This window comes from Sycon ciliatum, chromosome 1, assembly GCF_964019385.1.
Source record: "Sycon ciliatum chromosome 1, ocSycCili1.1, whole genome shotgun sequence".
NCBI classification, from domain to species: Eukaryota; Metazoa; Porifera; class Calcarea; order Leucosolenida; family Sycettidae; genus Sycon; species Sycon ciliatum.
This window is the reverse complement of record NC_088643.1, coordinates 85,481,799-85,505,288: the sequence shown is the minus strand read 5'-3', so window position 1 is coordinate 85,505,288 and position 23,490 is coordinate 85,481,799. Positions and strand designations below refer to the sequence as shown.

The 23,490-nt window shown below is 49.3% G+C and overlaps 1 protein-coding gene across 1 annotated transcript in view; it reads right to left on the bottom strand.

The window, feature by feature from the left end:
- The window catches only part of LOC135806034 (uncharacterized), a 145,147-nt gene that overhangs the window by 35,577 nt on the left and 86,080 nt on the right, over positions 1-23,490 (bottom strand). Inside the window, exons 22-26 of the mRNA XM_065320169.1 lie at positions 15,573-15,676; positions 11,459-11,799; positions 7,278-7,309; positions 5,881-6,215; positions 2,801-2,864 (exon numbers count right to left, since the gene is read on the bottom strand). Coding sequence (XP_065176241.1) covers positions 2,801-2,864; positions 5,881-6,215; positions 7,278-7,309; positions 11,459-11,799; positions 15,573-15,676 — 876 coding nt within the window. The remainder of the gene's footprint in view (positions 1-2,800; positions 2,865-5,880; positions 6,216-7,277; positions 7,310-11,458; positions 11,800-15,572; positions 15,677-23,490) is intronic.

Here is a 23,490-nt window from a genome sequence, read left to right as displayed (position 1 = left end):
GATGAAATCCTTGGCTCCATTTTCTCTTGAACCCGCGGAATCTATTGGCCTCCGGTGGGAGAGATGGATTGCCAGATTTAATTTCTATTTGATAGCAGCCAAAGTCACTGGCGACGACCGCCAGTAGGCTCAGCTCCTGCATGTCGGAGGGGAGGATGTCTTGGACCTGTACATGTATTTGACTTTAGATGATAGCCAGACTGGAACGTACCATGATAGCCAGACTGGAACGTACCATGATCAAAAGATGCTTTGCTGGCCCACTTTATGCCGAAGCGCAAAGTGAAGTATGAAATTTATTTGTTCAGGCGAGAGAAGCAAGCAGCAGCTGAATCGATCGACAGCTATGTTTCTAGACTACGTAGGCTGGCCAAACACTGCAGTTTATCCAATCTCGACTCTGAGATAAAATCACTAGTCGTACAGTACTGCGTCCTCTCGAAAGTGAGAGAGAAAGCCTTTATGGAGAGCAGTATTTCCCTGACGGACCTATTGACATACGCGCGTTCTGTCGAGGCGACACTGTCATCCGTGGCGGCGATGACAGGCATCAGCAGCCCTGCCAGCACCAGTTTCAGCAAGGAATCGACAATGCACAAGGTGGAGCAGTCGTCCTCCAGTCGGAAATCAAACACCAGAAAGTCAACGTATGCCAGCAACAAGTCAGCTACAAGCTCCAGCACCAGCGGCACTGGCAGTAAGTCCCGTCGCTGTGGTGGCTGTGGTGGTGCCTGGCATGCAAACCGAGAGCAGTGTCCAGCATGAGGCAAGTCCTGCCGTAAGTGTAATAAAGACAATCATTTCGCCATTGTCTGTTGCTCGTCAGTGAATCGTGTTTCTGGTGAACAGTCTGCCAGTACCAGTAGTATGAACACTAGCAGCAGTACAGTTGCGTCGTCGGATGAGTACTCGTTGTTTCATACCTCGGCTGGAGCATCAGATGTTCCAGACACTCGTACCGTCGCAAGTGCACACGTTGACCCGTATATGTGTACCTTGCGTATTGACAACATTCCAACTGTATTTGAAATTGACACGGGTGCCGCCGTCACTATCATCAATGATGCTGAGTACCGCCGTCTGTCGTCTAAGTCTAATATTGAGCTGGAGACTGACAACCTCTTGAAGCTGCGTACGTACAATGGCAAGATTCTGCCAGTCCAAGGTCGGCTTGTGGCGCGTGTGACACATGGATCGCGCCAGTCTGCCGAAGTTCCCATTCATGTGGTGAAAGGTGGTGGCCCTAATCTGCTTGGTCGTGATTTTCTGGAGCTACTATGCCTGAGCTGGAACTTTGTGTCCAATGTCACTCGAAAGCACAACGTTCTTTCCGAGTGTCCGTCTCGGTTCAAGCCTGGGATAGGCACATGGCAGAATGGCAAGGTCTGATTGTCAGTAGTGTAAAATGCCAAGCCTCGATTTACCCGAGCCCGTTCAGTGCCGTACGCGTTACAGTCTGGGGTGTATCTGCCGCACCAGCAATATTTCAGCGCACCATGGAACAGATATCAGCTGGTCTACCGTTCGTGGTGGTGTACCTTGATGACATCGTGGTCTCAGGTAGTACTCAAGAAGAGCATGACAAGAACCTGTGTGTAGTGCTTGATCGTTTGGCCTCTGCTGGCCTGAAGCTGAATCGTGACAAAATTAATGTCTTGTCGCTGGCAAGTCCATAGTGTTTCTCGGACATGTCATTGCCGCCACTGGCATTCGTCCTTCAACCGAGATGATCCAGGGTCTTTGACATCAGCTCCAGTCCGTCATGAACAGTCATTTTCTTATTCTCAGTCTCCTAGTCTGTCTTTGCCGACTAATGACTCTTCTACCGCCACTTCAGTTTCTGATTCTGTATCCGAGCGTACTCATGCAGCACCTTCTTCTGCACTGTCCCCTGTACCTGCAGTTTCTATGAGTCCTGCTAGTCCTGTCGCTTCTAATCCTGCTACAGATAGTTCTCCCGCTGTTGTTCTGCAACGCTCTACCCGTGTGTCCACTGCGCCTAAACGTCTTGTTCTGTAGTGGCCGGTGGCACATCATTTCATACTGTTCTGTTACGAACCTTTCTTTAGTCTCTTCCCAGTAGTTTTATCTACTGTAAACCGGGATAATTTTAGCGACGGTGATATTTTAGCGATGTTGGCGAAAGGAGTGTTTTCGCCAAAGTTTTGCCGTGCCAATCGAAAATTTGCTTGTACAGTCATCCTTGCAGTGTGAAACTCGGATCGCTAAAATATTTCATCGTGAATTGCTCCAGATTCAGAAAACGCTAAAAATTTACCCGCTAAAATTGGCCGTTCTACAGTAATGGTGGAGGGATGTGGTATCTGTACTTTGGAAGTCATTATTTATTGACTTGGCACGTGCTGCGTACAGTGCGTGCATGCGTAGTTTGTGTGCTGGCTCCTTTGCTTGTCGTTCTTCTTCTTGTTTTCGTTCTGAAAGTTATTACCATGAGTGTCCTCTGTTGAGTATTGAGCATTGTGTGAACCACAATAGCAATAAAAACTCAATCATCGTCGGGCCAGGTTTGCAAAATTTTATTTTCAAAGCATTTTGGTACCCTATCATACTGGAGTTCGGAACAGGGGCTTCGCCTCCTCACACAGAGCCTTTGCTTTCAACCAGTTTCTCCTCATAAATCTACCCTGACATGCCCTGATACCATAGGGGTCTTCGTTCAGTGTGCGTTTTGCGTTCAGTGTGTCCTAAATCAGAGATAGCCTAGTCTCAGACCGACTTGGTCAGTTGATGGCTTTCTTGACACATAACACAAAGTAACTACTCTGAGCAAGCGACTCACCTTCCTCGATACTATCAACTTGCAATGCGCGCATCACATCCATGTATGCAGTCTCAACCGAATCCTACATCAAGCAGTGAAGTGAATACCATGTCAAGTCACAAATACGTGTAAAGACAAATTGTGAGCACGCAAACCCATCATCAAAAATTCACACATACAGTCGAATGTCACTTATCCGACCACTTCGGGAATCAGGCATGTTGGATAACTGATATCATTTTTTATGTGCATATATGGCTGGATTTCACTGATTTATGTACACAATACCCAAATATATTCATGCATATTCATGAATTGCTCCATGTACACATACATGTTAGCTTACTTGACCACATCTACTTCAAGTAAATGCATAGTACACCGTATGATATACATGTACAAAAACAACATTTTTTTAAAGAATTTTACTGTTGAGAGTCATAAAATTACCACTCCCGGGCTTGTTGGATAACCGACGCGCTCGGATAACTGGCGACCGGATAAGTGACATTCGACTGTACACACAAACCCCAAAAAAGTGAATGAGACACTGGGGGGGGGGGGGGGGGGGAGGGGAGAGAGGGAGAGATTTTAGACACCCTTAGGGCGCATTCAGACTGGCGTGAATAGCCGCCGGAAAGCTGCAGCGTAATCCCGGGAATCGCAATCACACTGCACGTGTATCCCGCTGGAATGGCCAGTACATGTGAAGCTTCGACATTTGAAAAATTTGAGTTGACTAAGTTTGAGTTGGATATCAAAATAAACTAATTCAGTCTGTTGAGATGCTGGATCATTGTGCTTTTGCTTGTCGACGGAAAGAATACTATGTCCGGAGTGTTTGGTGCTTGGGTGGCATTCATCCGCTCCGCGATCAGAGTATGCTTCTCGTTCGCAGTAACGTTTTGCCTGCAGAGCGGCCCGCAAAAATCACCACGTACAGCTCCATGAACTCCCTCTCCATTGCTGAGTCGAACAAAGATTTCGGCATGATGGGAGAAGTAATTAGTTGGCAGTCTAGAAGTCAAAACTCAAAACTCAAAAGCATGCAGTCAGACTGCAAGAGTAGAGGCTGAAATAAAACGAAAAGACGGAACATGTGCTGCAAGGATATCAAAAGCGCTCCGCGTGCCGCCGGAATCTGCATTCCACTGGCCTGCAGAGTGGTGGGAAACCTTTTCCGTGTTTACGCTGGCGGGAACGTCACGTGAGCGATTCACCTTGACAACTTTCACATTCCGCTCGTTTTTTACGCCAGTCTGAACGCGCCCTCAGCAAACAACGGTAACGCTATTTTTTACGGTACTCGTACCTTGATCACCCAAATAGCGTTGAAGCTGGAGTGTATAAACGTTATGGGGGCTGATTTATCGTTGTGACCAACGGTACGTGTTTTGGCCAAATATTGCATAGTCCGTACGCATTTCACCTTGTATCGCGTATATGGTGACAAAAATGGTTGTACCGCGCGAAATCAAAGCTACTCTCGTGGCAACAGCGTGCCAAAATTAGCGTGCATCTTGCTAAGGCCGTCATCACACCACGTTCTCCGACTCCCGTTTACGTCTACGTCTATGGTGAAAAAACCAAAACGGGTGGTCGTGTCATCAGACAAGCACAGTTCTTGACGCGTACACGCAGTCAGGTTTTTGGAGAAATTTGAACCCGCGTACATCGAAGTACAGGGTCGCTCGGAAAAAGGCTGGGGGAGATACGCACGTTCATACAAAAAGTCGTATACCCCCCCTCTCCATACCACGTCTACGTCTCCCGTTTCCTCTGCTCCCGTTTTCACCCCGTATACGGATCATCATGACAACCGACCAAAAACTCCTTACGTGGACGTAGACGCAGCGCTTTGTACCATGGTGTGATGACAGCCTAAAGGTCGAACCCAAATCACGGTATTTTCCCCCTTACGATAATACCGTTACAACATAACGTTTTTTGCTAAGGGTGTCTAATTTGCGAACAGAACTGTTTCGTCCTTTGTGGACTCATCACCGCAGCACAGAGAAAATGAGGCCGAACCTGATAGCAATGATAAATAGAAGTAAATTTTCCGAAGCCAGATTTAAACCAGGCCCGAACGTACCTTGCTAGAATGCTCAAACTGACAAGTCAGTGAGCTCTGATAGATGGATGGATGGATGGATGATGGATGGATGGATGGATGGATGGATGGATAGATAGATAAGGTAGATAGATAGATAGATAGATAGATAAGGTAGATAGATAGATAGATAGATAGATAGATAGATAGATAGATACGGGGCAGAACAACAGAGACCAAAACTCTTTCTCGTAACTCGAGTTTCGTGTTTAAAAAAACACTCAGACGTGTTTTTTGAAACACGAAACTCGGAGTTACGAGAACGATTTTTGGTCTCTGTTGTTCTGCCCCGTGTGGTAAGCTCTGCCCCTTTTTGAGGCATTGAGCACTGTTTGCAGCGAAGACTACAGACACTTTGTAGATAGATAGATAGATAGAGGCCCAAGAGTGCAATGGAGATGGGTGCATAGTCAGTTAGAAGAACTTTGAGCCTGTACGACTACACGACTACATAATGGCAGCATGTAACTTACTGCAACGCAATGGTAGCTGGGCTTGCCTTGTGAGCCAAGCAGCACCAGACTGCACGGTACCCAAGGCTGTGCACTACTGATGCACAACCACAGCTTTTTCGTGAGACTGGATTTCACGACCAGCATACTAGTGTGCAATGGCATGTGTGGTCTGGTCTGATAACCAGCATGTAGACTGGCGTATCCACCACCAAAATACCAGCTAATGTTTCTCTTTGAGCAACATCAGAATGCTATCAGTAGAATTCAAGACTGAAGAGGATAGATATCCACCCGGCATTTCGCTGTTGGACATGAACTACCTGTATCACTTCTTCCCATAGTGCAAGAACCTCATCCAACAATGGACGATCTCAAGCATATAAAAAAACATTCGATTGCAAAACGGTACTACTAGTGGGTGGCTAGCCAAAAAGTCATCAAAATTCAAAACCCAGCAGTCAGCGCACACAATGTGACCGCGACTGTTCATTGTTACTACATGTATAGTTAGGCAGAGAGTAGAGACCTACCTGTGCTGATGAAGTAGCAGTAGCAGCCCTGGCGCTGGCCGAGGGACCAGTAGCGGCCCTGACCCTGGCCGCGCTACCAGTATCGTCAGCAGAAGCTTCCGGACTTGCAGCACCGGAGTCTTGAGTTGAACCCGTGGCTTCTGGTTCTGAAGCCGCCTTCTCCGCGTCCACAGTCGAAGGCGCTACTGATTCATGAACACAGGACTCACCCTTGGCACCAGTCGCTGTATGGGCTGCAAGGCCAACAACCCTTGCTTCAGCAGTAGCCAGAGATGCGACATTGCCGTTGCCTGGTCTCGAGGTGGCAGCATAGTCGGACATATCTGCAACTGACGCTACAATCCATCATAGGCCCATCACCAACATCACAAGAAGAAGAAAAGAGTCATAAAATCACAACAGACTCGGTTGCTTGAAGGTGTATGGTTGTAACTGCCACCATTGTTGGTTTTAGGGTCCATAATACTTTCTATTCGAAGTATACACACCGTAATCTTGCGCATATAAGACCATGATCTTATGTACTGGCTTTCGGAGTAGTTATTGAACTGAAGCAAATTTTGAAAGGATTGGGAACACTTCAAATTCAAAGGATCGGTCAAGGAAGTGAACTGCCTAAAAAGAGAAAAAAAATGCCAACCCCAGCAGGATTCAAACCTTGCTTGTCATGAGCAATGCTCTAACCATCTGAGCTATGGGACCAGCCCGAACCAAGAAGGCGCTAACAAGTGCTTCAATCTGAAGGCAGCTCACAACATGTACCACACATACTGATGGCACTAGTGACTTGGGTCTTTTTCCCTCCCCCAGAGTATTGCTCATGACAAGCAAGGTCCGGGTTAGAGTCCTGGTGGGGTTGGCATTTGTTTCTCTTTTCAGGCAGTTCACTTCCCGACTGATCCTTCAAAGCAAATTTATTACTCTTAACTCGTATCCTTATGTCCTTTTCCTTTCTACATTTATTTATGGCTCAACATCCGAGTTTCAAAAAACCTAGTAGCCGAATATTCTTTGGCTTAACGAACGAACGGACGAATATTCTTTCGGTAACACAGATGACATCACATGCCCTCCTCCCAGTCATTTGATGGATATTGTCATTATTATTAGGTATGACAAACGGTAGTGCCACATAAAATGCACTGCCACATAAGGCTACTTCGAAGTTCATACATGTTATGTGCAACATTGGCAGTCCAGTATGCACATACATGTGCAAACATGAAGTACAAAGTCACAGGCAGGCTGTACGCACTGTGTTCAGCGTGCATGCATGTACATGCACTGCATTCAAAGTGACGTCACGAATACTCAAATGTGACTTAAAGAATATTCGAATGTGACAAACCGAACGAATGGTCGAATATTCGAATATTCGTTTCACCACTAAAACTTACCAGAGATTTCTCCTACACTCTTGACCATGTAGCTAAAGCGGAAAAAGAACAACAATAAAACCTTGGTAAGCAGGGCACCGTGCATATCAACAATCAGTAATGAGTCGTGACAATCAGTAATGAGCTGTGACCTGGCGGTGGTTAACCAGACATCTACCCACCACCTGATTGGATGGACAGCGATTTCCTAAGGTACAAAAGTAGCTTTTGTTGCACGCTACAAGCTGCGTCGTCTCCAACAGTGCACAGCCCTGGACCATGCACAACTAAACGTCCTAGGTGTGCCGCCGCTGCCTAGCTGTTAGCTGCCAAATGCACCCAGAGTTTGTTCACCCCTGCCCAACACACCATGGACCCCTGTTAAGTGCTCTGGAGCTCAACTGGAACAAGTAGAAACTGCTAAGTACCTTGGCGGTCACATGGATCCAGACCTTTAAAGTGAACCACCATGGTCAACCAGATCGCCAAGCGAGCTGCTTGCAAAATTGCGGTTTTGTTCCGAAACAAGGTGCTGCAAGGCCCTCCCATGCCGCATCATGTACCTCAAGTCCCTTATCCTTCCCCTATTTCCGTTATGCTAGCACCCGTTTCTCTCCTGGTCTCACCCCCCATCAGTGTGAGCACCCGGAGTGTTTACTCAAGGCCTGCAGTCCACTGCGTATTCAATGCACCATTTGCATCCCCGTCTGCACCGCTGTATTGCTTATTACACCTGCAGTCAATAGAGGAAATGCCCTGTCACAAGCTTCATGGGTACACTTGACGCTGCCTCCAGAGTAAATGCAGTACATTGCTTACTGACACATTCACTCCTCTCGATGCCGGCCGTGCTACACGCAGTCAGAAAAATTACCTTCTTGAATGTCCAGTCACTAAAACAACAGCTGGTATTACACTCTACCTCATTTCAATGGGTGTCCTGTGGTACAGACTCTAGCCTGACATCAGGGAGACATCACATTACCATCGTTTTATGCAGTCCCTACAAGCAAGTGTTGCTGTCAGTAACCTGTCGACCGGTACTAAAAGTCGCTTTTGGGTCTCTGGGGATTTTTACTTCAATGTGAAATACGAAAAAAGAGTTTGCTCCCACACTGGTGCTTGTGCTTTTCCGCCGACTTGACTTGACACTTGACTGACTCACGACTGCCATCCAGAGCACACGAGAAGTCCATCGAACCTTCGACTCGGCAAACCTGCAAGGAAGCACCGCTTTCTGCTCAACACACAGGGAGAAAACTCTTTCCCATGAAATTATCGACGAAGTCGCTACCACTATTTCTTAATGTAGAATACGTTCAACTCGTTGCTGGGCAATGATAGAGGAAAGTCAGTAAGGAAGAGAAGGCGACGACAGTAGGAGGAAGATTATGGAAGCGAGGTGTGATGAACCCGGTTGTGAGTTACTAGGAGAGTCGAAGACAAGTGAAGGCGGCAATGATGATGAGTATGATGGTGATGATGGTGATGAAGACAGCGGTGGTCAGAGACTCAGCAGAGGCGGCGAGAAGAAGAAAACATCGGGAATCAAGACGCATTTGTTGTCTAACCCAGTGTGTGGTGAAAGGTATGATGATTCGTGGTTCACTGTTGTTCGTTCTGCAAGTAGTTTCAAGCAGTTGCAAGTTCTAGAAGCAGTCTACATTCGAATTTGTGATCCCAACCTTTGCAAACAGAAAGAAAATGTCACCGCACTTACACTCTTCCGGTGAATTCGCACTCGCACACAGTCACCAATACATTGCCATATTGCAACTCACACTATACCTTGCTATCTTACTGAATTTCCTATCATTTCTCACCAGTATAGCTTTCACCAGTGCAATATATTTTCCAAGTATGTGCTAGTTTCTTACTTATCTCGTGTTCTCGTTTTTTCCCCACTCCAAGTGTACACCCATACATCCTATCAAGAGTAGATAAACAAGAGTGTGCAACTCGCGGATGGGTAGGCCCACGGCGGAATTTTTTGTTGACGTAATCTTTTCGACGACGCACGAGCTGCGAGTCTTTCGGAAAGTTTTCCCTCGTGCTCTTGGCCGGCTTTACACTACAAGGTCGGTGCCCAGCACGTGCTCTCACACTGCTCTGTGGCGAAATGCGCGTTCTTCTGAAAAAGGGTGACGTTAACAAAAAATTCCGCCGTGGGCGGGGGTATCTGCAGATTGTGCAGGAGAGATCCGGAGTTGCACACTCTTGTTTATCTACTCTTGATCCTATGGTAGTTTCATCATTCCCTTTAGTTATGAATTCCATTGATAATCGTGACAAGAAAACGTTCTGGAACCCTTTATTTGTGGCTATAATTTTGATACCAGTGCCCACATAGTTTTATAAACTTTTATTCATTGAAGTTGATTGTTCCAACTAGGAACACACGCTTCTTGCCGAACTTGACACTTGACTGACTCACGACTGCCATCCGGAGCACACGAGGAGCACGTCGCACCTTCCACTCGGCAAACCTGCAAGAAAGCACCACTCCCTGCTCAATACACAGTGTTTCGGGGAATTCACCCCTCATCAGTTGAGCTTGAGTAGGCTGAGGAAGATTGTGCCTGAAAAGCACCACTTATATACTGCTCTCCAGGCCAAACCATCACCAGGGATACAAACTTACAGAGACACTTTGTTTCCAGCGCGACAAACACCTCGTGCAGCTCCAGGTAGCAGCGTGAGTCAGAGTCGCTCATGGAGTTGTGCTAAACAGACGTTGAGAGCCAGTATAGCTATTCGCAACGCTGTCACCTCCAACAACTAGTCGCACGTCCGCGTGAGGGACAACAATACGAACTTAGAAGTTGCGACTTCGGCGATAATAGTCATGAAGTTGATTGTTCCAACTAGGAACACACGCTTCTTGCCGAACTTGACACTTGACTGACTCACGACTGCCATCCTGTGTATTGAGCAGGGAGTGGTGCTTTCTTGCAGGTTTGCCGAGTGGAAGGTGCGACGTGCTCCTCGTGTGCTCCGGATGGCAGTCGTGAGTCAGTCAAGTGTCAAGTTCGGCAAGAAGCGTGTGTTCCTAGTTGGAACAATCAACTTCATGACTATTATCGCCGAAGTCGCAACTTCTAAGTTTTTATTCATTGCTTCATTTTAAGACTATTGTCTCCACATCACCTGTTCAAATACATTCAACTCCCTCAAACTTATGAACAGGAATACATCACATCACGTTTTCCTTGTGCACCACTACCCGCTTCATTATTATTTCCTTGCTGGCTTCACTGACTACAAGTATTATTTTAAACTATCGTAACTTAGTCAATTCTCAATTGTTTGGAGAGAACGACACACACATGTAGTGTATTGCAGGAAGAAGAGAAAACTCTCAGCTTTCGTCTTGAACAATGGCATGGCAGAAGCGATGGGATGAATGCTGAGTGAGATACTACATGCGTAACATTCGTCACGGTCAATTGGCGCTCAGGGCCGCGGTGCGTGACTGAACGGACGGGAGTTCCCCTGAATTTGTGGGCTGTTGGCAAGGATACACTCATTCAAATTCAAACAGAGGTTCCCCGCGAGTGCCTACAAAAAATCAGCTGCATACGAGCAAGGAAAATGTGTGTGTGTGTGTGTGTGTGTGCGCGTGCGTGGGTGTGTGTGTGTGCGTGCACGTATGTGTCTTGTTTTTACTTGAAACCACGCATAAAATTCGTAAAACAAGAAGGAGGAATGACAAAAAAAGACTAAACAAGACATTGACTGAATCAGTGTGCGTGCGTGCGTGTGCGAGCGTGTGTGCATGTGTGGGTGGGTATGTGCGTGGGTGGGCATGTGTGGGTGGGTATGTGGGTGTGCATGTGGGTGGGTGTGCATGTGCGTGTGCATAAACCTCACAGCCACAACCTCACCTACTCATTGTGCTACATTCACCTCAATCCATGTTGTGAAGGGTTTGTGAGCCCCCACTCAGTACCCCCCCCCCCCCTTCTTCTTCCCTTCCCCCTCCCCAGCCCCTCAGTAATTGTCGGAAAAGATCCCAGACTATAATGGTGCCAAAAGAACACCAGGATACGCTCGACACAGAGCTACGTGGATTGATAAATCACCTGAGATCTAACAGGTACCAGGAAGAATCGGCCCGGTTCTAGACGGGAAGTGGGGGAAATGGAGAGAGGGAGTGGGCAAGAAAAAGGGAGTGAGGCTGGTGGCAAAGAAGGTTATCTAACCTTGCTAGGTCTTCCTCTTTACCATCCGGGAGCTGTTCACGCTCTTGCAGCCGCTGTGAAAAGTGTGGGTTATAGGCTGTTGAAGAGGCCGCAGATAAATGGGCATATGCTGGATGTGCTGGAGAGGATGGAGGTGCTGGATGTGATGGAGGTGCTAGATCTTCTGGATGTGCTGAAGGTGCCGGAGGTGCTGCTGCTGCTGCGGTGCTAGGTGATACTGGCGTAACAGTACCAGTGGCAGTGGCAGAGTGGCGGTTTCTTCCAAAAGCAACATTCCCTTCTTGGTCGGTGTACTTGTCATGCTTGTAGCATCTGTCCAAAATAGTAAGATAGGCTACAGCCTGCACACACGAATATGCATGGCCAGAGATGTGCACAATACAAACATGCGCGCGCGCACACACACACAAACACACACACACACACACACACACACACACACACACACACACACATATGCGCACGCACGCACTCACGCACACACGCACACAGGCACGCATACATAAGACCACAAACACATGACAAATGCCAATGTGCACGCCATCTTGTACACAAGTATGTACAAGAAAGAAAGTTGCGACTTTAGCAGCACCTCGAGAAGGCAATGGTGCGTAGGCTGGAAGGTACACGAGATTGAAGGTGAAAAGTCAACGTGGAGACAGAAATAATTGTAGCCTCGGATAGAAACAATATGATCGCGGTACTCATAACACATAACATCGCAACGGATTTGGATTCAAGCTGCATTTCCATGACATGACGAATATTTTCAAGTGACCTGTATCAGCGGATATGTGGTCACTAAAAGGATTCATCACAAAACAGATACACCTAGGCTTTAGTCCCAAACTGTTGTCATGCAAACTGTTGTCATGCAAACTGTTGTCATGCAGAGAGCCATGAGTACCGTGATCATATCACATTGAACATGTCGAGCAATTGACCCAGCGCGCATTGCCAAATACGGAATGTATGAGTAATTCAGGAATGCACTGTTCAACACCCCAGGCGACCATGCCCAGGTGGCTGTGAAGGGTGTTTATGGTACAAATTACGTCATTGCGCAATGGGTATATTGACAAGAAGAAAATAAGAACACGCACAACACACAAAGAGCTATTGACTCTTCACTTGTTCAATGGCACCAGTAGGCCAATATATGTAGGTAGTGGTATTATCTCTGGTGCCACTTTAGTCTAAGGTCCAAGGTGGTATTTTCTAGAAACTCGTAACCTATAGCTCACAAATTTTTTAGAGCTGTTTCTGACTAAGTTGTGGCTGCTGAAGACGATAAAAGTATCGGCAAGTCTGTACAGTTGTCCGTTTGTTAGATATGGCGATCTTCCGCTCCATAGGGAAATTGTACATGTACTCTAACCCAGTCATTCTAGAGTACAGTGGCTGCATGCGTTCGATTATGCACTTGAATCGATTCATGAATCCATTCGCATGCATTCTCACAATTTTTTTAGAGCTGGTTCTGACTAAGTTGTGGCTGCTGAAGACGATAAAAGTATCGGCAAGTCTGTACAGTTGTCCGTTTGTTAGATATAGCGATCTTCCGCTGCATACGGAAATTGTACATGTACTCGAACCCAGTAATTCTAGAGTATAGTGGGTTTCTGCATACAGAGTCCGTTTTAGACTCCAGGTGGTGGCAGTCAGGGAGGGTACGACTCCCTGGTGGCAATAAAACATCATTCAGCTGAATACATTGAAAAAAAAGGAACATGTAAAATTTAGGTGGACTTGCAAGGTCAGTGCGAGCAACTGTACAAATACAGTCAAATTTATTTTCATGCTAGTCTGTGGCATGGCTGTCAAAAACTTCGAGTTGTGTAATGTGGCGCTCAGTCCCTGATACAAATTTCGTGTTGGTGCTACAAAAAATGAAAAGTACATTGGCTGTGTCATGTACTCAAGCGCAGCAGCAATTAGAATACAGTAGCAATGACTCTGAGCCGACATAGTTAAATACAAGTGAAAAGACAACCAAACTATTTACATGTCTGTCTCAAGCGGCTGATGGAACTGCAACCGGTCGCCGAAGTGTTCCATGAGGCGTTGCTTCACCGCGAAGGACCTCTGAACATGACCAATCAATCCTAGTTCGTCCAGGAATCGACTGCAACGTTTACATACTTCAGTCATATCTGTTGCGGAGTTACTCTGAGTCAGGACACTAATTTCAATCCACTCACACAATGTCATGAATGCCTGCGCCTCCACATCGCCATTCTGGGCCAGATCAGAATCCACTGCATCATTAGCAAGACGTTTCAGAGACTTCTTGTTTACGTGCAGTGAAAAACAGCTACGGTGATACTTGATCTCATTCGCTATACCATCCTGATTTTCAAGTTATTCTAGCGTGGCTGGGTGTACGAGCAGCATCGAGCAGACTAAACTCTGCCTCGTATGTGGCGCACTGAGCAAATTTCTCTGCCAAGCGCCTGTTCTGCGCGTCAGGTTTATAATCCTGGCACACCATACACTTGCTCAGATTGTGCCTGTTCCGCTTCGGGTCTGCCCGCCTGATTCAGCTCCAAAACACTCTAGAGCAAGCTTTTCTTCAAACGTCAAAATGCTTCTTGACGGACTCTGTATGCAGAAACCCACTATACCCTAGAATGACTGGGTTCGAGTACATGTACAATTTCCGTATGCAGCGGAAGATCGCCATATCTAACAAACGGACAACTGTACAGACTTGCCGATGGGCAGGTCTGAGGTCTGAGGTGTGTGTGCGTGCGTGCGTGCGTGCGTGCGCGCGTGTGTGTGTGTGCATGTGTGTGTGTGCGTGCATGTGTGCATGCGTGACTTTGCCTGATGATCGTAGTAATACGTGAAACTCAGAGATGTGACAAAGCTTCCTATCTCTCGCGGAAGCGATGATAGCGAACAGCTATGTTAGACATAGCAACTTGTGCTGGGATTACATCATTCAACAGCTTGCAAGGCTGATGAATTGACCGCCACTATTTTTAGCCTGGTATGTATCCACCACACAGCTGATTGAAGTGACTTTTTCTGGCCAGTGAATCCCTATTTTTCATTTTTCCATTTTTTTCTTTTTTTCTTTTTTTCTTTTTTCTACACACACACCACATACTCCGGCATACACTGGCTGTTGGTAACCACCCAGGAGAATGAAAGAAAAGTCAGGAAGAGTCCGAGAAAGAGAAGAAAGATGTGTGCGACCATAATCGTCGGGAATTGAACCCGCAACCTCTCGATTGGAAATCGACTGCACATACCACTGCACCATATGGGACACACACACACACACACACACACACACACACACACACACACACACACACACACACACACGCACACACACAAACATGCAAACACACGCGCACACACGCGCACACACACACACACACACACACACACACACACACTTGTACTTGCTCACTGCCAAAACTGGTCACGTGGGTCTCCCCGGGAGAGGGGAGAAAGACTCAAAAGGAATCTTGGAAAGATGACTCAATTGGCTATTGAACCGCCCAACGGCCGGCACCCCCTGAAATCCCCAAACTATGGGTGGACTTAGGAAATGATCCCACTTATGGGCTCACCACACCTCAGTAAGTGGGTGAGGACAAGGTGCAGAAAAAGGATTGACGGCATCAGGGTATCCGTCCTGGGATCCAACTGCAGTTACCCCTGCCCCCAGTGAAGGTAATACTTGCTACTAGTGTGGGTGGCTAAATCAGAGTGGATCTGATATAAGCTTCACTAGCACCATTGATTACACAAGAGTTAATCTAGCCAGAAGCAGTCCATGGTTAACAGGTATGTATACTTCAAATAGAAAGTATATGAACCCTGAAACCAACAAAGGTGGCAGGTACAACATTACACCGTCAAGCAGCCGAGCCTGTTGGCAACAGACCCAACACTATCTGGCATAAATGTACCCACCAACCGAACTAGCTGGCACGACACACACAAACACACACACGCACACACGCACGCACACGCACACACACACACACACACACACACACACACACGTACATACACACACACACACGTACATACACACATGCGTGTGCACCCATAGGTTTACAAAGAAGACTAAGCACTGCTGCAAATCCATACTCACCCGTTTCTCTTGCACTTTCAATAGAGAAAACAGAGACTGTCTACGACTATTAAATTTCACATGTAGCTGTGAAACCAAGCACTGTCGCAGAGTGGGTTGACGACCTATGGAGAAGAGCACAATACACATTACAAGAAATCAAGTCAAGAATTAGAGGACCATCATCATCATTTGAACAGCCTCTTGTACGGGCAAGCAAAAACGCAATACATCAAAATTCAATTAGAATGAAAAAAGAGAGGAAAATGAACACAAAGTGCACTAGAACTCAATATAAAAGGGAACGCAAAGTGCAGTTGAACACAGTGAGCATGGGGCCACCAATCGGAGAAGGCTTCATAGAGATAATGACCAAAACCCAAACAAACAAGAACAATAAAATATGGAATAAAAGAACATTAAAAACTTAAGACACCATACACATCAACGTGCTCTAAGGGTATGGCAGCTTGTTAAAAAGCTGTGGCGCTGGCGCTTGTATGATGCCCGCGAACCGCGTATGCAAGTAATACACCAGCGGAGCAAACACAGCAACAATACAGATCGCCCTGATATCCAGACGCGCCTCCGAAGACCGGTTCGCAGTTCGATGTGGTAGTGTTTCTCCTTCGAACGGCTTGAGAAGAGGCTCCCTCTCCACATCTGGCAGTATTTCCCAAATAGCTTCCGACAGAATGTCCCGGATCTCGTTATGTCTTGCAATTGGGTAACCACCCGCCGGGCAACTCATGGCATGATCTATTGTCATGTCTTGCCCACAAATACAGGAACTGGACACTCCCTCCAATGACAAACCATATCGAATACAAACAGCATCACGAAAATCCGATTTGTTCAGGATTGAACTGGGCGTTACGAAAGACGGCATGGAGGATAACCAATTTGAAACACCCTTCTCACCAGCTGTTTCCAACAAAAGCTGTTGCGCCGGCGGTAGCATGGGGTGCAGCTGTGCCACTCTTTCTTCCTGTTTCTTTTGCCGCTGCTGACGTGACTGACGGGCCCGCTGTCGAACAGCCCCGATGGCATCAAAGATAACATCGGTGGCCGAGCCTCCGGCTGCGTCATCCAGGCTAGTGATCCCCGGCCGTGGTGCAGGATGTAGGCGGAAATCATCGGGTAAAGATGACGATAGAATCAACCCGGGAGAATGGCCCCGAACATTGTGAGGCTGTTCCGCGCCCGCAACGGTCAGAGGCTGTGTGGAGGTCTGGTATGGAGCAGCAGGCGCCTCTTCTGGAGGCGTTTATGTATCCGGCGGTACAATCAGGCGCACGAACGGCTCAGTGATCTTTGTTGAGGCCGCCAAAGGTGCCAATGATGGTAGGATCGGCACAGCAAGACCACCACATCTCGTGGGAAGAGACATAAGCTCCCGCTGTGAGCTATTGGGGTCAAACTCATGGCCCAGGAGAGCTGGCAAAAGCTCCGAATCGATGACCTGACCACCATCATCATCATCATCATCATCATGAGAAGGGCCTCTTTTACGGGCAGATTGTGGACAATAGTAGAGTGATATTGAGTTACTGAGTGTACAGTCGGTACATTGGTGACATTCGGTTATGCTCTGGCACCCACAATAATTGGGCTCAGTCTGTCTGATCAGCGCTTACCCAGGACCGGTGCTGCCAGCTTTCATGGCAGTTTGCATGTGGACTTCTGTCACTCGGCAGTGCAAGGCACGGCCGAAGTCTCCCCAGGAATGGACGGAAGAGCACGCACGGGAGTGGGCATGTGAGCGGCGGTAGGGTGGCACGAATGGAATCGCTTGAAATCTTGCCTGGAGAGAGCGTCAGCAAGGATGTTGGTAGTTCCAGGTATGTGACGGGCGGTGACCATAAAGTTACCCTTGGCGCAGATGAAGAAGAGCTGCCGTAGGAATGACATCACATTAGGGCAGCGACTGGTGCCAGACTTGAGAACAGCGGCGACAGCTTCGTTGTCGGTATGGAAGCGGATACGCTTGCGACACCACTGGTGGCCCCACGTAGCACATGCAATGCAGATGGGATACAGCTCCTTGAACGTAATGCAGAGCGGAGTGTGTTGTGGTGACCAAGCGTCGGCGAACCAATGCGTGCCGTAAACTGCGCCATGCCCGATGGCGCCAGATGCGTCAGTTTCTATCAGGATGTCGCTGGCCAGCGTCTCCTGGAGATCGAGGAAAAATGACTTGCCATTCCAGCCATCGAGTAGGTGAGACCACCAAAACAGGTCCAGATGACATTCTGGAGAGAGACGGATGCGGTGGTAGGGCTTGGAAACGCTGCGCGTGGCATCATACAGTCGGCGCATGAATGTACGGCCCGGCGTGATGACGCGGCTGGCAAAGTTCAGCTTGCCCAACAGCTGTTCAAGCTCCCGTAGACGGCAGGATTTGCGTTGGCGAAAGGCCACTAGTCTGGAGCGGATGTCGTCAACCTTGTCCTGTGGGAGACGAGCCACTTTCTGGACGGAGTCCAGTTCGATGCCCAGGAAGGTGAGACAGGACGTTGGGCCGACTGTCTTTTCGTCGGCAATGGGAACTCCGAGGTAGCGGAATACGGAGAGGACTACGTTCAGACGCTGCGCACATAGCGTTGAGTTTGCAGGGCCACAGAGCCAGAAGTCGTCCAGAAGGTGCAGGAGGTGGGGAACCTGGAACAGTTCACAGCTTATCTGGCAAAGTGCGTCCGCAATGCAGTTTTAAAAACAAGTAGGGTGCGGACCTCAGCCCGAATGGCAGTACTTTGTCATAGTAGAATTGGCCCTGCCACTGGAAACCCAACAAATGGTATGCAGTGGGTGCGACAGGGACCATTCGAAATGCATTGCGTATATCGAGCTTCGCCATCAAGGCACCGGTACCTTGACGTTGCAGAAGCCCAATGGCATCGTCCACTGTGACATAATGTAGGGAGAACGAATCCTTGTTTATTCCATCATTGACAGACATACGATCAGGGTAAGACAGGTGGTGAATGAGGCGGAATTTCCCGTTGTTCTTGGGCACTACGCCGAGCGGAGAGCATACAAATGGGTGGAAAGGCTGGACAGAGAAAGGACCGGCCGATTCGTCACGTCGGACCCGGTCAGCAATTTGTTGTTGTACAAACTGAGCATGTTCAATGGCAGTTGGGAGGTTGCCAGAGATGAAAGATACAGAAGCACCAGAGTGGCCAATGGGGAACCTGTGTTGCAAGCCATTAAGGATAAAGTCAGAGAGGACACGATTAGAAATACGGGGCAAAAGAGTCATTAGGCGGGCTATGTACAGAGGCGTGGGGAGACTACTTCGCTGCGACGGGCTTGTCCGTCTGGCGGGGTCCCCGGCGACCGTCGTTGGTGCAGCGAGCGGCGGGATGACCTCGGTCGCCGCAGGTTGAGCAGACGTGCAAGCGTTTACAGGGCTGGTGTTGGCATGGGCGGCCACGGTTGAAGTTGAGGCAGATCTGGCGGGTGCTGCCCGCCCCGGCCAGAAATGGCTGCGTATTTCGGCTGGTGTTGGTGCCAGCTGGAGCATGTGGCCCTGCCAAATACTGTGGGCAACGGTCACGGCTGTGGTGTGTTGTGCAGCGCGGACATGATGGTCGGGGTGCCCGGATCAGGTGCAGGCTCCAGAGGCTTTGGTCGATTGCGTCCCAACGAGCCGAGGTTGTTGCCGCCGCTGCACGGAAGGCACGGTCATACCCCAGTACAGCTGGGGTCGCAAACTGCTGGTTGGCAGTACAGATAATGTGCTGGTACGTCACCAGCTCCAGTGCTCGGAATGGCACATGTTTCAGTGCGCAGGCCATGTAGATTGTGTAGGCTTCCAGCCAGGCAGTGAAGTCGACAATGGAGCGCTTCTTAGTCACACATAAATTGAGGGACACACGCCGGCCCTCTCCGTTGGCGGTACTGAGCTCCAAGGGCTCGAACCCTGCGCCCACATTCTCCGGGAGGAGATCCTCCAGCTCAATATATTCGCCGCGTGTGATTTCAAGTTGTCTAGCAACTTACGCGGGACCGTGGGAACAATAGAGCTGGACTCACGAGTGTTCGCCATGGGCGCTGTGATCGGAGGCAGCGCGGGTTGCATGAGGGAAATGTCCATGGGGCCGGAGTCGACCTGCGGCGGGTGTTTGTTGACGGCGTTGGACGCGGTTTGGACCACATCTGCCACTGAGGGGACCGCCGCCTGATCATGGCCGTCCGGATCCTGGCGAGCTGAAATTCGCTCCTCAAGGCGCTCGACTCGAGCCAGCAGGGGGTGCAGGACCGTCGACACGGCCGCCGTAACGGAACGTGGATTTAGGCCAGTTGAGAGTAAGCTGGCCGGCTGGGGAACGGCGGACGGGGTATCGTCCTGCTCCGCACGGGCATTGCCGGAACGATCCGCACGGATATTGCCGGAACGATCGGCCGCATGGTCCGCAGGGGCTCGATTTGCAATGTGTCGGCATACGGGGACGACGAGGCGCGCCTGCGACTGGAACGTCTGGGCCCGGGAGCCGATTGCTTACGTGCACGGGGCATCTCCGTGAGCTATGGTAAACCTTGAGATTGAGGTTGAGAAAGAAATCCACTGCCAATGCGGACAAAGCAAGAACTGAAATCAGGAACAGTGGACTTCGGAGAACAATGAGCGCGTGAGAATTTGTTGGGAACAGAGCATGCGCCTTCTGTGTTAACATATTTTTGCGCGTGCGCAAAAAATCATGTTTTTTGCGTTTCTTTTCACACATACAACTGTTTTCATTTTTTGGTGTTGTGTTCTAATCATTCGCCATGCCACTGTCAATTGTATTCTGTTTGCCCGTGAAAGAGGCCTTACTAGATCATCATCATCATGAGAAGGGCCTCTTTTACGGCAATCATCATCATCATCATCATCATCATTAACTCCTATCAAACGGCTGCACGTTTATTTGTTGCAGGTGGAGGGGAAGTCAAGTCGAGTGAGGGAACCACTCAGGGCGACCCCCTCTCCATGGCCTTTTACGCAGTTGCCACCATACCGATCATCACTCGTCTCCAGGAGCAGCACACATCAATTCGGCAGAGCTGGTATGCGGATGATTCCAGCGGAGCAGGTAGGCTGAGACAGATCCGGTTGTGGTGGGACGAGCTGCAGGCAATTGGACGGCGATACGGATACTTCACGAACTCCGAAAAGACCCAGCTCCTTGTCAAGCCAGAGCTGGAGCAGGAAGCACGCCAAGTGTTTGCCGAAACAGGGATCCGGATTGTCACGGCGAGCTTGCGTTATCTCGGCTCCGAGATTGGATCGGAAGAGGCGGTCGCGGAAAGTGTGCAGCAACGGGTGGCGAAGTGGAAGGAAGAGCTGAAGATTGCAAAAACGGAGCCACATGCTGCCTATGTTGCAATATCTCATGGTTTACGTGGTAGGTGGACCTACCTATTACGTACAGTACCTTTCCCTGCACAATGCCTTACCGACCTTGACAAGGTGATCACGGAGGAGCTTCTACCTGCTCTAGCGGGCCGTGATTCCTTCCTACCAGAAGAATTGAACCTTCTCCGCCTGCCCTGTCGACTGGGGGGGGGGGGGGGGGGGGGGGGGATGGCCCTGCCGTGTTTTCAGCAAATGGGTACGGCAGAGCTCCCTGTGTCGAGAGCTGTAACGGCCCTTCAGGTGGAGGAGATTGTACACCAGAATGTTGTTCAATACACCCATAACTCCACGGAGGATTTTCGCCAGGCAGCCCAAAGCGAGAAGACACGGCTAGCGCATGACCGTCGTCGGAGGGAGCAGAATGATTTTGTCACGATCAAGAGCAGTGCGTCCCCTGCCCTGGCTCGTCGGCTGGAGAGTTTATCCACGAAAGGCGTGTCGAGTTGGCTCGGGGTATTGCCTCTGGCAGACCATGGTCACCATCTGTCCAAGGGAGACTTCCGCGATGCTCTAGCTCTCCGCTATGGTTGGTCTCTCTTGGACACACCAGCGAGCTGTGTGTGCGGGGAGCCGTTCGACGCCACGCATGCGATGATTTGCCCCCGCGGAGGTTTCCCGACAATTCGCCACAATGAAGTAAGAGATATCGTGGCAGATTTTCTGACGGAGGTATGCCCAGATGTGGCAGTCGAGCCTGTACTTGCTCCGATCACAGGCGAGGTGTTTTATCGGCATCAACAAACACCGCGAACGACGCCCGCGCTGATGTCCGAGCTCGTGGGTTCTGGACCCGGGCTCAGAATGCGTTCTTCGATGTCCGGGTCTTCCACCCGGATGCAGCATCATACAAGAGCAAGCCCGTCAGTGATCTTCTGAAGCAATATGAGCGCCGCAAGAAGAGTGAGTATGCCGAGCGTATCAACAATGTCGACCGTGGTTCATTTACCCCTCTAGTCTTTACCACGGCGGGTTGTTGTGCTCCGGAGTGTACTGCATTCATTAAGCGGTTGTGTGCATTGCTGGCAACTGCCGATCGACCGTATGCCCAGCTAATGGCCTATGTGCGGTGTCGCTTGTCCTTCGCTTTGTTCAGGGCAGCCATAATGTGCATTCACGGTGCACGTTCGGCCTACCATCGTCCAGCTAATGCGATGAGGGAGTTGGCCATTGTGGAGAGCGGCTTTTAAGCATGTGATTGAGTGGTCTCTGCATGTTGATCGGGTAGCGGAGTTCCATCACTGACACAGTGTGCGGGTATTGCATTATGAATTGGTTGAGTAGATAGTTTCGGAATTAATTCCGTGTTCGATATTGTTTATTTTTTATTTTTTACATATTTTTAATATAAGTTTCCGTGCATGGCACGGTAAGTGAAGTTAGCAACCCACCAACAATTACATTCCTAACATAATTTGCACGTACTTGCCATAGCGCATCACGTGCCCGTGCAGAACACGCACTCCGAACTCCCGCGCTCCGGCACGGGACCACGCGGAGCATGCGCATTACTCCGGCTCTCGATGCTGTTTCTTCATCCTTGCTGCGCCAACAGTCAGATCGCTTGACAACCTTGGCCAGTTTTTGAACCTGCATTACGTTACGGTAGATGACGCAATACGCTGCATCTTCCAGCACGGCCCCGGAGCTCTCCTCTCTAAGGTTGACATGAAGCACGCCTTCCGGCTCTGCCCTGTTTCCCCTGACGACTGGCCCCTACTTGGCATTTTTTGGGAAGGTTCGTACTATGTCGATAAGGTACTACCATTTGGCCTCAGATCCTCCCCGTTTCTGTTCAACAGACTTGCCGACGCTGTGGCTTGGATTGCAGTTAATAATTACGATATTGTTGATTTGCTGCATTACCTAGATGATTTCTTTCACGTCCAGCCGCCCAACTCCGCAGCTATGCTCAAATTCAAGACACTGCTGGCTGTATTTGACATGCTGAACATCCCATTGGCCGACGGAGAGGACAAAGTGTGCCCGCCGTCAACTTCAATAACGTTCCTGGGTATCGAGCTCGACACAGCCGCCTGGGAGCTGCGCCTCCCGGCTGCGAAACTCGCGGAACTACGGCTAGCACTTGCCGCGTGGCTGTCGAAGCAGATGTGCACCAAGAGGGAACTGCTGTCCCTGGCCGGTAGCCTGTCTTTCGCAGCCAAAGTCATTCCAGCGGGTCGCACGTTCTGCAGACGCCTGTTCGACAGCGCAGCAACGCTCCCTAGCCTAGATGCACCGGTAGCCGTACCCTCGGAGGCGAAGCTTGACATCCTGTGGTGGGATGCCTGCATCAGCCAATGGAATGGTCGGAAGCCCCTCATCGAGCCGTCCTGGAGCACAGCCGAAGACATCGGGCTGTACACCGACGCTTCAGGTCGACACGGTTTCGGTCTGGTTTTCGGCAGCAAGTGGTCCTATGGCGCATGGTCTCCTGACCAAGCTGAGCACACTATTGAATGGAAAGAATTGTACGCCGTGATGTTGGCCCTCTGTACCTGGGCACACACGTTGGAGGACAGACGAGTGCTACTCTACACT